This window comes from Sapajus apella, unplaced genomic scaffold (assembly GCF_009761245.1).
Source record: "Sapajus apella isolate SASKATOON/1434 unplaced genomic scaffold, GSC_monkey_1.0 scaffold48, whole genome shotgun sequence".
In the NCBI taxonomy this organism is placed as follows: Eukaryota; Metazoa; Chordata; class Mammalia; order Primates; family Cebidae; genus Sapajus; species Sapajus apella.
In genome coordinates, this window is record NW_022436988.1 from 4845719 (window position 1) to 4860864 (window position 15146).

General features: G+C 54.5%; 2 protein-coding genes across 3 annotated transcripts in view; both read right to left on the reverse strand.

Moving 5' to 3' along the window:
* Positions 1–2161, reverse strand: part of SYNGR2 (synaptogyrin 2) — a 14634-nt gene extending 12473 nt beyond the window's left edge. For both annotated transcript variants that reach the window (XM_032241505.1, XM_032241504.1), the window contains exon 1: positions 1978–2161. In XM_032241505.1, the coding sequence (XP_032097396.1) occupies positions 1978–2076 (99 nt within the window). In that variant the 5' untranslated portion in view covers positions 2077–2161. The remainder of the gene's footprint in view (positions 1–1977) is intronic.
* Positions 2162–4048: 1887 nt separating this feature from the next.
* Positions 4049–15146, reverse strand: part of CUNH17orf99 (chromosome unknown C17orf99 homolog) — an 18644-nt gene continuing 7546 nt past the window's right edge. The window contains exons 3-6 of the mRNA XM_032241506.1: positions 9412–9711; positions 6102–6371; positions 5804–5900; positions 4049–4310 (exon numbers count right to left, since the gene is read on the reverse strand). Of these exons, the coding sequence (XP_032097397.1) occupies positions 4304–4310; positions 5804–5900; positions 6102–6371; positions 9412–9711 (674 nt within the window). The 3' untranslated portion in view covers positions 4049–4303. The remainder of the gene's footprint in view (positions 4311–5803; positions 5901–6101; positions 6372–9411; positions 9712–15146) is intronic.

Here is a 15146-nt window from a genome sequence, read left to right on the forward strand (position 1 = left end):
AATTTTGTATTTTTGGTAAAGACGGTGTTTCACCATGTTGGTCAGGCTGGTCTTGAACTCCTGACCTCAGGTGATCTGCCTGCCTTGGCCTCCCAAAGTGCTAGGATTACAGGTGTGAACCACTGCGCCCAGCCATAATTTTTGTATTTTTGGTAGAGACAGGGTTTCACCATGTTGGCCAGACTGGTCTCCAACTCTTGACCTCAGGTGATTTGCCCACCTCGCCTCCCAAAGTGTTGGAAATACAGACATAAGCCACTTCACCTGGCCTGCTGTACCCTTTTGGAGGCTGGCATCTCAGCCCCTCCGTACTTGTGGAGGTGAGCTGGTGAGTAAAGTGCTTCCTGGTACACCCGGAGATCAGACTCTCCCGGCACCAGGGGCCTGTCCCTGGAAATCCTGGATGGGGGAGGGGTGGGGAATGGGCAGGGACCTAGACTGGGGCAGCTCCTGCTCCAGCTGCCTCCCTGCAGGACTCATCCTGCTTAGGTACCTGATGGATGAAGGGAAGTCCTTCCACCCCTAGCCCAACCTCACCTTGAAAGAGGTTTAAACAAGACAGGCCACCAAGCCACAGAGTCTCAGCCAGCCCCCGACACCTTTGGCCCAAGTCACTTCTACAGCGCCCAGCCTCTGCCGGAACACCCTGGTGAAGGTAGGGAGGCCCTCTTGGGAAGGCCATGCCAGTGCCCTGTGTCTACACCTCCTGGAACTCCCTCTAATCCCTTCCTGGTTCAGCCCAGACAGCTGTCTCCACACAAGGACTTCCAGTCTCTGTGGCACCCTGGTCCCTCCTGGTTGAGAGAGCCCAGTCTGTCTCCCATCCCACAGAGGGTCCTGCGCGCACAAGGCACTCCAAGGGGCCTGACTCAGGCCTGTGGATACAGCTCTGAACTCAGGCCCCTGGAGAACCCAGGGTGAGTGTAGGGGGCTCCAGCCCCTTGGGAAGAGCCCCATGCCGCCTCCCTAGACTTCAAGGGCACCACCCATGCCTGCTCCACCTCAGCAGGTGTGCGACAGGTCTGTGGGCATCAGGCTCCCTCTGGGATGGCCCCAGGCCTCTCCCCTGCCAGTCCTCCCCAGCCATCCCAGGGAGCTCTCCATAGGGCTCTGGAGCTGGCAGTCACAGGCCCCGCCCCCAGCTGGAGACGAAGCCAGACCTCCGGGATGCTGGGAGCAGGGTGCCCATCCAGGACTCCTGGCACTGCCATCCCGACCCACTGGGCACCTGATTCTTGGGCACAGCCCAGGACAGAGGCGGTCAGACCCCACAGCCTGGCTGGGAGGGTGTGTGGGCGCCCTGGGAGGCCTCAGAAGCTCCAGTCCCAGGCATGGTCTGGGTACAGCAGGCCCGCCTGTCTGCCCCTCACGACACCTCCTCCCGCTGTCAGCGCTAGCTATCCAAAAACAGGCCCCCCAAAACCTGGTTTTGGAGGTATTTCCCAGCTTATAAAGAGGAGGTACATCTTGGGGTCCCTCAACTTCGGGTGGGAGGGAGAAGCTGCCTGCTCCGAGTGGGAAGGAGACCCTGTTTCAGGGCGTGGGGTCACCCCCTGCCCCCTCCCTCACCCACGTGGCTTCGGAAAGCCCCATGCTGGTGAACTCCCCAAGCTGGAAGTCGGGGCGTGCGGGGCCACCTGTCCTGGAGCTGCCCCCAAGCTCCTCCCACTGCCAGCGGGGCAAGGGCCCGCTCCCTGCGGAGCCTCGGGACTCCCTGCGGAGCCTCGGGACACCCCGCGTCGGGGCGCGGGGCTGGGGGTGGAGTGGGTGGCGGGCCCCACGACCCGGAGGGGACAGCGGGACCGACTGTGGAGGGCGAGAAGGCGGGGCTCGGGACGCTGGACGCCGGCCCCCCCGCCGCCAGGCCCGGGACGCGGCCGCCGCCACCTGTCGCGCTCGTGGGCTCGGGGCCCTGCCGGGCCTGGCGGCGGGGCGGGGGGTCCCTGGGGCGCCCCGGCCCTCTCTCTCCGGGCTTACCAGGCACACGGCGCGCGTCACCACCTGCGGCTGCGTCAGGAAGCGCCGCAGGTCGAAGGAGCCGCCCGCCTTGGCCGCGCCGTAGGCCCCGCTCTCCATGTCGCCGTCGCCGCTGCCGCCGCCGCCGCGGAACGCCGAGAAACCTGCCGGCGCCCCGCCCCGCCCCCCCCCGCCCGCCGGGGGCGTGGCCAGGCGCCGCCAGGGACCGAGGGCAAAGTGCGGCCCTCACGAGCAACGAGCGGGCCTCGGGACTGCGCTTCTAGCGGCCGGGAGGGGCTCCGGCCGCGGAGCACCTGTGTCCACCCCACCTCCGGGTCGGGGGTCTCCTCCCCCGGCTACTCCGGCCGCCGCACAACCAGAAAGAGTACCCCAGGAAGAGGGACGGACGGAGGACCGCACACCCCCTTTGCCCCTGCCCTCCCGCCGCCTCCTCCAGGAAGCCCACCACCTCCCAAGAACCCACCCAGGCTCATAAGCACCCCCTCCCCCATCCCACTGAAAAACCCAGGCCACACCCTGGAGACCCCTCCCTGCCTGGCCTGCCACTCTTTCCTCCTCTCTGGGGCTGAACCTATGGCGGGGTCAAAGACCCCGTCCCCATTCCTCCTGGTCTGGGAGGAGCCCCAAGGCTGTGAAGGGCCGTGCGGCTTCACACTTAAGATGGTGTGCAAGGCCGGGAGCCCTGGCTCACGCCTGTATTCGCAGCACTTTGGGAGGCTGAGGCGGGTGGATCACCTGAGGTCAGGAGTTCGAGACTGGGTAATATGGCGAAACCCTGTCTCTACTAAAAATACAAAAAAAATTAGCTGGGCGTGGTGGCACATGTCTGTAATCCCAGAGTAGCTGGGATTACAGACAGGTAATACAGCCTGCGCGACAGAGGAGACTTTGTCTCAAAAAACAAAAACAAAAGTCAGCGGGTGTGGTGGCAGCTACTAATCCCAGCTACTCCAGAGGCTGAGGTGGGAGAATCGCCTGAGCCCAGGAGGCAGAGGTTGCACCCACTGCACCCCAGCATGGGTGACAGAGTAAGACCCTGTATCAAAAAAAAGAGGGCAGCGTGCAAACCAAAAGGAAGTTTTCAGGGCGATGGGCCGGGAGCAAAGTTTAATCCAGTTCCAGCCCCCTCTTGCTTCCATCCGTCTCCACCTCCATCCCAAGAAAAGCCGGTACAGAGGGTCCGGTGCAGGGAAGGCTGGGGCAGGCTCTGCGTGTTGGAGTGGGAGTGGAGGCTGTAGAGACAGGTGTGGGGTCACAGGCTGACTGAGCCCGAAGAATTCCAGACCCCCCTTGTTAGTTGCAGGTGCAGATTAAGAAGAGCAGGTGTGCCAGGTTGAGGCTCAGAGTCCACCCAGGTGAGCTGGACCATGGGAGAGTTGAACCAGACTTCTGGGCCACGAGGAGGTGGGGTGCCCCTCCAGGGAAGAGGGGAGCAGGCATGTGGGGGGCTGGGCCTTTTCCCAGTGTGTCCGTGTCTCTCTCCCCACACCTGCAGAGATGTGGCAGCACCTCAGTGGCGAAGACAGGGCCACACAGACCACCCCCTTTCTGTGATCCTCCTCAAGCCCTCACACCAACGCTGTCCACATTTGCTGAAGGCCACCAGGGGTCCAAGAATCCCAGCTGGCAGGCTCTTTTCTTTTCTTTTTTTCTTTTCTTCTTTTTTTGAGACAGAGTCTAGCTCTGTTGCCCAGGCTGGAGTGCAGTGATGCTGGGCTCACTGCAACCTCCGCCTCCTGGGTTCAAGCAATTCTCCTGCCTCAGCCTCCTGAGTAGCTGGGATTACAGGCCCGTGCCCCCGTGTCCAGCTAATTTTTGTATTTCTAGTAGAGACGGGGTTTCACTGTGTTGGCCAGGCTGGTCTCGAACTCCTGACCTTGTGATCCGCCCGTCTTGGCCTCCCAAAGTGTTGGGATTACAAGCGTGAGCCACTGTGCCGGGCCTCTTTGTTCTTTTTTTAAAATAAATGTTCTTTTGTTCATTTAAGGTAGACAACCTGACATTACGGAATTTATATAGACAGCACAAAGATTCCGATCGTGAAGCACATTAACATATCCACCACCTCTTATGTGGCAAGAGCCACTAAAACACACTCATTTCGCATGAATTTGAAATCCAGACGGTACATTCTGATGGTCCACAGTCCTGTCGTGCTTGGCTCTCTGGACAGCTCATTCTATATGGCTGCTGCTTTGTGTCCTCTGACCTCCCCATTCCCTACCCTGAAAACCCTCCAGGCTCCCCTTCAGACGGTGGGTGCTCCTGCAGGGCAGCAAGGCAAGGATGGGCACTCCAGAGGCCTTGGCAGTCCTGCATCTTCTGGTCACGACCTTGATGACAAAGCAGTAAAGACTTAGCTCAGGCAGGCTCACCTCCCAGCCATCCCCTCCCGAGGCCTCTGGGAGTGTTTGTTTTGAGTGGAGTTTCACTCTTTTTGCCCAGGCCGAGATCGTGCAATGGCACGATCTCAGCTCACTGCAACCTCTGCCTGCTGGGTTCAAGCACTTCTCCTGCCTCAGTCTCCCGAGTAGCTGGGATTACAGGCACATGCCACCACGCTTGGCTAATTTTGTATTTTTAGTAGAGACGGGGTTTTACCATGTTGGCCAGGCTGGTCTTGAACTCCTAACCTCAGGTGATCCGCCTGCCTGAACCTCCCAAAGTACTAGGATTACAGGCGTGAGTCACTGTGCCTGGCCTGCCTCTGGGAGTTTTATGGTGCTAGGCACATTAGTGCCCCAGCATGAGAGGCATGAGGCTTACTCACCCCACTAAATTAAGGCTGTATACCATTTTACAGAAGGAAAAACCGAGGCTTAGTGAGACAGGGTTCACCCATCAGTCTGGCTCCTGGTAAGAACAGACTTGGCAGGAAGGGACCCAGAAGTGAGACAGGAGAGTGCCAAGGACAGATTCTTGGCAGAGCCACGGAAGGGGCTGGCCACAAGCGGAGGATGAGAACCAAGACACAGCTCCAAACAAAGAAGCGACTTCACAGAGGCAGGGCTGGCCTGCGGGAGACACAGGCCTGCGGTGCCTGTGCTCAGAAACCACAAAGGCCCTGGTCACCTTACACGTCAGTACAGCCATGGCCTTGGAGAGAGGACCCTAGGAGGCTGGACCCCAGCCTCTTGCCTCTACCCGGGAAAGACTGCACAATGTGGCTCTCACAGAAGGCAGGAGCTCCTGGTCCACCTCGCTCTCCTGGAGGCATCAATCCCGTATCCCTGCTCAGACCCCATTAAAAACTTAGGTGAGGCCGGGCATGGTGGCTCACAGCACTTTGGGAGGCAGATCACCTGAGCTCAGGAGTTCAAGACCAGCCTGGCCAATATGGGGAAACCCCATCTCTACTAAAAATATAAAAATTAGCCGGGTATGGTGGTGTACACATGTAATTCCAGCTACTTGGAAGGTTGAAGCATGAGAATCGCTTGAACTTGGGAGGCGGAGGTTGCAGTGAGCCAGATTATGCCACTGCACTCTAGCCTGGGTGATGGAGTGAGACTCTGTCTCAAAAAACAAAAAAGAACTTAGGAGAGTGTCCCCCTCAAGGGGCCAGCGGACTCCGTTACGGGGCAGCTGGGAGCATTGGCCAGGGTCTGATAATGCCTTGAATGGGCAAGCCTCAGCAGGCACGTGACTCACAGTATGCCTTCATAAAGGTCTTTGAGTCGTGTGTAAGCGGTGACAGTCCTTCTTTGCCCTGGCCACAGCCTTGCCCTGCAAGCCCACCGCCTTAGCTCCCCAGCCAGGGCCCAGTTGGACCTCTCAGGCCATCAGCAGCCCTCCCTCCTCCCTGTGCCCAGCACCCATTCCCTACCTGGTCCACAAGGTCCAGCCCAGCATCCCGGACGTGACAGCCGCAATGGAAGCAAGGCTGCCAGCCAGCACGATGGCAGCTGCCTCGGGCAACTCTCCTGGGCAGGGGGTGGAGGCAGCTGGGTTGGGCGTGCTTTAGGCAGGGGCCAGGGTGGGCATGGTTGCCTTCTGTGCCCTCTCTGCTCTTGGCAGTGTCAGGTAGAGCTGTCCCACCTCCCAACGACCTGCCTCTTGGACACTAGCACCCTCGCAGCACAGAAGCACCAGCTGCCCCTCTGGAAATCCAAGGGCTGTCTCACCTGGGGGCACCAGCGTGAGGGCGCTGTGCTGGACACTGATGTTGTTTTCAGCCTGGCACTGGAACCAGTCTGATGTCTGGCTCGGTAGGAAGGAGAAATTGGCAGGCTCCCCGTGGCGTGGTCTCTGCCGCAGGTGGACCTGTCCATCCTTCCCGACCAGGCTGTAGGTGATGGGTGGGCTGCCCGAGGACACCTGGCACGACACCTCCACCCTGGGGCCTGACCCTCTGTCCCACAGAGCGAAGTTGGCCTGCAGCTCAGACAGTGGCTCTGGCAGGGTGGGAGAAGGCAGCACAGGCATGTCTGCGCGGTTTTAAATCCCTCCTCCCCAGTAAGTTCTTTGCATTACAAAATACCTAATGAGCTTAGGGGAGACTGCGGCCTCCTCCAGGCTGCCTTCCAAAGTTTGCCCTCCACCTTGTTTCTGGGCTGCTGCTTTACCTGCCTTGTGTACCACAAAATTTCACATTTGGTTTTATCTTATTTTATTTTATTTTGAGACAGGGTCTTGCTCTGTCACCCAGACTGGAGTGCAATGGCACGATCTAGGCTCACTGCAACATCAGCTTCCCTGGCTCAAGCAATTCTCCCATCTCAGCCTCCCGAGTAGGTAGGACTACAGGTGCGCACCACCGCATCCAGCTAATCTTTGCAATTTTTGTAGAGATGGGGTTTCACCATGTCGGCCAGGCTGGTCTTGAGCTCCTGGGCTCAAGCGATCTTTTGCCTCAGCCTCCCAAAGTGCCGGGATTACAGGCGTGAGCCACCACGCCCAGCCTAGTTTATTCTTGTGTAGCACCAGACTTAGCAAATAAAATACAGTTAAATTTTAATGTCAAATAAACAATGAGTAATTTTTTACTATACATGTCTTATGTAAAGTTTATCTTGTCACTCTATTCATTCAGTCTTGTCTTTTTTTTTTTTTTTTTTTGAGATGGAGTTTCGCTCTTGTTACCCAGGCTGGAGTGCAATGGCGCGATCTCGGCTCACCGCAACCTCCGTCTCCTGGGTTCAGGCAATTCTCCTGCCTCAGCCTCCTGAGTAGCTGGGATTACAGGCACGCGCCACCATGCCCAGCTAATGTTTTTGTATTTTTAGTACAGGCGGGGTTTCACCATGTTGACCAGGATGTTCTTGATCTCTTGACCTCGTGATCCACCCGCCTCGGCCTCCCAAAGTGCTGGGATTACAGGCTTGAGCCACCGCGCCCGGCTTTTTTTCTTTTTTGAGACAGAGTCTCGCTCTGTGGCCTGGGCTGGAGTGCAGTGGCGCCGTCTCAGCTCACTGCAACCTCCGGTTCCAGGGTTTGAGTGATTCTCCTGCCTCAGCCTCCTGAGTAGCTGAGATTACAGGCACCCACCACCATTACCAGCTAATTTCTTGTGTTTTTAGTAGCGATGGGGTTTCACCATGTTGGCCAGGCTGGTCTCAAACTCCTGACCTCATGATTCACTCACCTCAGCCACCCAAAGTGCTGGGATTACGGGCGTGAGCCACCGCGCCCGGCCTCAGTCATCTTCTTTACGGAAAGGCAAGTACTTCAGGACATGAACTGTCATGAAGATTCTAGAATCCCCCAGGCCTTGAGCCTAATGCTGTAAATATTCTTATTGATTAGTAATAAACACCACCCTTGCCACCTACTAAAAGGCTTCCATTTAATAGGTCTTCTGGAGCGGGGCCTATTATTAGTATTGTTTTAGAAACAGCGTGTCTTGTTGCCTGGGCTAGAGAGCAATGGTGTGATCACGGCTCACCACAGCCTCCAACTCCTGGGCTCAAATGATCCTCCCACCTCAGCATGAGCCACCACACCCAACTAATTTTTTTAAAAAATAGCTGTAGGCCAGGTGTGGTGGCTCACGCCTGTAATCCCAGCACTTTAGAAGCCTGAGGCGGGTGGGTCACTTGAGGTCAGGAGTTTGAGAACAGCGTGGCCAACATGGTGAAACCCTGTCTCTATTAAAAATACAAAGATTAGCCAGGCATGGAGGCAGGGGCCTGTTATCCCAGCTGCTCGGGAGGCTGAGGCAGGAGAATCGCATGAACCCAGGTTGCAGTGAGCTGAGATCGCACCACTGCACTCCAGCCTGGGCGACAGAGCAAGGCACCGTCTAAAAAAAAGAAAAAATAAGTTTTGTAGACATCAAGTCTTACTCTGTTGTCCAGGCTGTTCTCAAACTCCCCACTTGGTCTCCCAAAGTGCTGGGAATATAGGCGTGAGCCACCTCACCGGCCTCTGTTACTATTTTCCTTTTGCAGATAAAGCAGTTGAAGCTCAGAGGTCCAATGACTTGCCCAAGATCCCAGGCAGTAAGTGTAGGGATTTGAACCCCGGACCCGTTGGATTGCAGACCCTGGGCTCATCTCCCCTAGGCTGTCTTTTCCTGGTGTTCTGAGGGTGTGGGGCAAACAATGAATAGGGAGCTTCCTCATCCCACCCTAGGTCTGGCAACTTCCTGGTTCCCATACCTCATGGCTCCCACCAAGAAGGTTACCTGACTGACGATCAAGATGGAAACAGGAAGAAGGCAGGGTCTGGGTGGGTTTGAAAGCACCTTGTCCACTTGCCAGCCACGTGGCCTGGGGCGACTTTCCTAACTTGCCCGAGTTTTAGCTTTCATAGCTACAGACCCAGAGTCCCAGACCCCACCCTGACACTGCAGTGAGGAGCAAGTGAAGTAATGCACAAAACGTGCCTAACTTTTTTTCTTTTCTTTTTTTTTTTCTTGGAGACAGAGTCTTGCTCTGTCACTCAGGCTGGAGTGCAGTGGTGCGATCTCGGCTCACTGCAACCTCCGCCTCCTGTGTTCAAGCAATTCTCCTGCCTCAGCTTCCGAGTAGCTGGGACTAGAGGTGCACCCCACTACGCCTGGCTCATCTTTGTATTTTTAGTAGAGAGGGGGTTTTCCCGTGTTGCCCAGGCTGGTCTCAAGCCATCAGCCCACCTCGGACTTCCACAGTGCTGAGATTCGTGCCCAGCCAAACGTGCCTAGTTTATCACCTTGAGATTCAGCTGACAACTGGGGTCCAGTCATTTCTGCCATCCGTTGGGCTCTTTCCCACTGTGCCCTCAGGCCCCTGCCAGGAGACTGTGCCCTGATAGCCCCCAGCCAGGAACGGCAAGCCCTGAGAAAAGGCCCGAAGGAGCTGAGAGTGGCCTTGGAAGTGGCAGCCTGTCCTCGTCCACATCCTCACGCCCCGGCTCTTTCTATCCCCAGCAAAGTTCAGAATTCCTGCTCCTGGGGCTCCCCACTGATCTGCACCTCACCTGCCTCCTCAGCCCCGTGCCCCCCACCACACTCACTGGACCACAGTTCCCAGTACATCTGCAGCCTGGCACTGTCCACGTGGGCACCCGAGGTGGAGGCCGCCCGGCAGAAGTAGGTGAGCAGGTCTGGACTGGACTTGAGTGTGATGTTGAGGCTGAAGGAGGTTGGCTCGTGGGTCTTCGCCACCTTCTCGGCCACCTTGATGTTCTTGGTTCCACAGAGGGAGTAGGTGACAGGCGGCGGTGCCTGCGGTGCATGGCAGGTTATGAGCACCCGGCGGCCTTTGGGGAAAACCTCCAGGACTTTGTAGGCAATGGAGACCTCAGGGGTGATTTCTGGGAAATGAAAAGATCCGAGGAGGAAGAAATAAACCGACATTGATCCAGCACTTTAAGAAGATACTGGTTTGGCCAGGCTTGGTGGCTCACGCCTGTAATCCCAGCACTTTGGAAGTCCCAGGCAGGTGGATCACTTGAGGTCAGGAGTTCGAGACCAGTCTAGCCAACATGGTAAAACCCCGTCTTAACTAAAAATACAAAAATTAGCCAGGCGTGGTGGTGGGTGCCTGTAATCCCTGCTACTCAGGAGGCTGAGGCAGGAGAATTGCTTGAATCGGGAGGCGGAGGTTGCAGTGAGCTGAGGTTGCGCCACTGCAGTCCAGCCTGGGCAACAGAGGGAGACTCTCTCTCAAAAAAAAAAAAAAAAAAAGATACTGGGTTTAGCACATTCTCACTTGTAAGTGGGCAGTGAACACAGAGTACATATGGACACAAAGAAGGGAGCAGCAGACACCCACGCCTACTTAAGGCAGAGATGGGAAGGAGCATGAAGATCAAAGACTGACCTAACTGGTTGTGGGCGGTGCCTCACACCTGTAATCCCAGCACTTTGAGAAGCCCAGGCAGATGGGTCACTTGAGGTCAGGAGTTTGAGACTAGCCTGGCCAGCATGGCAAAACCCTGTTTCTACTAAAAATACAAAAATTAGCCAGGCGTGCTGGTGTGCAACAGTAGTCCCAGCTATTCGGGAGGCTGAGGCAGGAGAATCGCTTGAACCTGGGAGGTGAGGTTGCATTGAGCCAAGATCATGACCCTGCACTCCAGCCTGGGCAGCGAGCAAGACTCTGTCTCAAAAAATAAAACTACCTATCAGGGGTACTATGCCGATTACCTGGATGGTGGAACATTACCCCCGTAACATGCAATTTACTTATATAAACAAACCTGCACGTGCACCCCTGAACCTAAAAGCTAAAAATAAATAAATAAACCAGTAGACCTCAAAGAAAAAAAAAAAGAAAGAAAATACTGGTTTAGTCCTTCCTCAAAAAGTTAAACCGACTTACCATACAACCCAGCAATTCCTCTCCTAGACATATACCAAAGGATAGAAAACAGGGATCGAACAGATACCTGCACACACACGTTCACGGCAGCGTGATTCACCGCAGCCAAACGGTGGAAATGGCCCAAATGTCTGTCAACGGACAAATGGGTAGGTAAATGGGGTTGATCCATATAAGGAATCTTACTCAGCCTTAGAAAGAAATGAGCACAGATGCAGGCTGCGGCAGGGATGCGTACAGCATTCCGCTAAACAAAAGGGCAGACGCGAAGGGCAGCCCTTGCCTGACTCCATGTGTGCAAAGCTCAGAACAGGAAGAGCCGCAGAGGCAGAAAGCAGACTGGTTACTGGGGCCCAGGCGAGGGGGAAATGGAGAGTAAGCCTGATGGGTGCAGGGTTTCCTTTCGGGGTGATGAAAATCTCTGGGAACTAGATAGTGTGGTGGTCACGCAACATTGTATTGTGAATGCACTACATGCTGCTGAATTACCACTTTTTTTTTTCTGAGATAGAGTCTTGCACTGTCGCCTTCCAGGTTCAAGGATTCTCGTGCCTCAGCTTCCAGAGTAGCTGGGATTATAGGCGCCTGCCACCACGCCCAGCTAATGTGTGTATTTTTTTTTTTTTTTTGAGACAGAGTTTCGCTCTTGTTACCCAGGCTGGAGTACAATGGCGTGATCTTGGCTCACCGCAACCTCCGCCTCCTGGGTTCAGGCAATTCTCCTGCCTCAGCCTCCTGAGTAGCTGGGATTACAGGCACGCGCCACCATGCCCAGCTAATTTTTTGTAGTTTTAGTAGAGACGGGGTTTCACCGTGTTGACCAGGATGGCCTTGATCTCTTGACCTCGTGATCCACCCGCCTCGGCCTCCCAAAGTGCTGGGATTACAGGCGTGAGCCACTGCGCCCGGCTTAATGTTTGTATTTTTACTAGACATGGGGTTTTACCATGTTGGCCAAACTGGTCTCGAACTCTTGACCTCAGGTGATTGGCCCGCCTTGGCCTCCCAAAGTTCTGGGATTACAGGTGTGAGACACTGCACCTGGCCCACTTTTATTTGTTTAGAGACAGACTCTTATTCTGTCGCCCAGGCTGGAGTGCAGTAGCACCATCTCAGCTCACTGCAACCTCCACCTCCTGGGTTCAAGCCTGATTCTCATGTCTCAGCCTCCCAAGTAGCAGGGACTACAGGCACTTGCCACCACACCTCGCTAATTTTTGTATTTTTAGCAGAGATGGGGTTTCATCATCTTGGTCAGGCTGGTCTCAAACTCTTGACCTCAGGTGATCCACCCACCTGAGGTGGGCCTCCCAAAGTGCTGGGATTACAGATATAAGCCACTCTGCCTTGTCATTACTGACTCTTTAAGACAGTAGTCAGAATTAAACAAAAATGTTTTTGGAGGCTGGGCATGGTGGCTCACACCTGTAATCCAAGCACTTTGGAGGCCAAGGCGGGCAATCACCTGGGGCCAGGAGTTCAAGACCAGCCTGACCAACATGGTGAAACCCCGTCTTTATTTTAAAAAAGAAAAACAAATTTTTTTTTAATGTTTCTGGAATAGGGGTTTGAGGGAGAGGGTTGTATTATACCAATGGTGGGGGCCTGTTTGCATTTCAAGAACAGTGTGTAGGCCGGGCACGGTGGCTCACACCTGTAATCCCAGCACTTTGGGAGGCCAAGCTGGGCGGATCACCTGAGGTCAGGAGTTCAAGACCAGCCTGGCTAACATGGTGAAACTCTGTTTCTACTAAAAGTACAGAAAATTAGCCAGGTGTGGTGTCATGCGCCTGTAATCCCAGATGCTGGGGAGGCTGAGGCAGGAGAGTCGATTGAACCTGGGAGGCAGAGGTTGCAGTGAGATGAGATCTCGCCATTATACTCCAGCCTGGGACAGAGCCAGACTCTATCTCATCCATCTTAAAAAAAAAAAAAAGAAAAGAGAAGGAAGGAAGGAAGAAGGAAGAGAAGAAGGAGGAAGGAGGGAAGAAAGAGAATAGTGTGTATTGGCTGGGCACAGTAGCTCAGGCCTGTAATACCAACTTTGGGAGGCTGAGGCAGGAGGAATGCTTAAACCCAGGGGTTCCAGACCAGCCTGGGCAACATAGTGAGACCCCACCCCTATTTAATCAAAAGAAAAATTAAAAAGAAAAAAAGAATAGTGTGTGGTTGGGCAGTGCTTGGGGGAGGGGTAGAAGAAGGGCCTATGAAATCTGAACATCATAGATGTCATGAGTTGCCTTTGCTCTGCTGGGCCTGCCTGCTCTGGAAACCACCCCGCAGTCAGGGAACTGCTGATTGAGCAGAGGCCTCGAACAAACTGGAGTGTGTGACCACTAAGCACGTCCCATTCCAGACCAGTAACTCTCAACCAGGGGCATTCTGCCTCCAGGGCAGCTTTGAGTCTGGGGACATTTTTGGTTGTCAAGATTGGGAGGTAGGGCCGGGCGCGGTGGCTCAAGCCTGTAATCCCAGCACTTTGGGAGGCCGAGGCAGGTGGATCACGAGGTCAAGAGATCGAGACCATCCTGGTCAACATGGTGAAACCCCATCTCTACTAAAAATACAAAAAATTAGCTGGGCACGGTGGCGCGTGCCTGTAGTCCCGGCTACTCGGGAGGCTGAGGCAGGAGAATTGCCTGAACCCAGGAGGCGGAGGTTGCGGTGAGCCGAGATCGCGCCATTGCACTCCAGCCTGGGTAACAAGAGCGAAACTCCGTCTCAAAAAAAAAAAGAAAAGAAAAAGAAAAAGATTGGGAGGTAAACTCCTAGCTTGGGCCACACAGCAAGACCCCGTCTCTACAAAAACAAAAAAAGACAGGGCTTGCCGCCGGCGTTTAGTGGGTGGAGGCCAAGGATGCCGCTAAACAGCCTGCGGCGCGCGTTAGCCCCACCGCGAAGAATCATCCGGCCTCCAGCGTCAGGAGTGCTGAGGCTGACAATGCTGGTCTAGACAAATGGCAGCAGGCTTCTAGAATCAGGACGTCTTCCCCTGCCCAGCGCTGCCCAGACACCAACAATTATTTTCTCATCTGTGCCTCTTTGAAAACTTCATGAGAACTCTCATTCATTCTTTCATTGATTCATTGATTTATTTGAGATGAAGCCTCACTCTGTCACGCAGGCTGGAGTGCAGTGGCGCAATCTTGGCTCACTGCAACCTCTGCTCCCTGAGTTCAAGTGATTCTCCTAACTTAGCCTCCTGAGTAGCTGGGATTACAGACACACACCACCACACCTGGTTAAATTTTGTATTTTTAGTAGAGATGGGGTTTCACCATATTGGCCAGGCTGGTCTCTAACGCCTCACCTGAGGTGATCCACCCACCTTGGCCTCCCGAAGTGCTGGGATTACAGGTGTGGGCCACTGCACCGGGAGAGAACTCCCTTTTTTAGGGGGGAAAGATACCTTTTTTTTTTTTTTTTTTTTTAAGGCCTGGCTCATGCTTATAATTCCAGCACTTTGGGAGGCTGAGGAGGGTGGATCATTTGAGGCTAGGAGTTCAAAACCAGCCTGGGCGACATGGTGAAACCCCATGTCTACTAAAAACACAAAAATTAGACTGGTGTAGTGGCTTGAGCCTGTAGTCCCAGCTACTGGAGAGGCTGAGGCATGAGAATCACTTGAACTTGAGAGGCAGAGGCTGCGGTGAGCTGAGATCACACTAATACACTCCAGCCTAGGTGACAAGTGAGACTCTGTCTCAAAAAAAAAAAAAAAAAAAGAAATACTTTTTTTTCCCAAACCGGCTTTCATGGAAAATCTCTGCAGAAAGTGCAGCTGAATCTGGTGGTGAAGGCACCCTCAGGAGCGCCCTCTTGCAGATATCTGCTGATTAATTTAGTCAATTTAACCCTCCAGGGGCCTCCTCTTCATGGTCCGAAGACCGCCGCAGGGGCCAGAAGCTTCACGTGGGGAAGTGAGAGTCCAGGCCTGACATGTGATCACCCTTTCTTTTTGTTCCTTTTGTGAAGGGAAATGATCTTGACTTATAAAAGTAGAAAGAAAAACTGCCCTTTCTTCATTTCCATTTCAGTGTTCATTAATAGAAGCTTGATTTGCATAAGTTCACAGACAGGAACCATTTTTAAAGTACACTGTACCAGAGACATTCACTATTTTTTTTCTTTTTTTGAGACAGAGCCTCGCTCTCTTGCCCAGGTTGGAGTGCCGTGGCGAGATCTCAGCTCACTGCAACCCCCACCTCCCAGGTTCAAGAGATTGTCCTGCCTCAGCCTCCTGAGTAGCTGGGATTACAGGCATGCACCACCACACCCAGCTAATTTTTGTGTTTTTAGTAGAGATGGGGTTTTGCCATGTTGGCCAGGCTGGTCTTGAGCTCCTGACCTCAGGTGATCCACCCCCTTGACCTCCCAAAGTGCTGGGATTACAGAGTGAGCCATCGCGCCCAAGCGGACATTCAC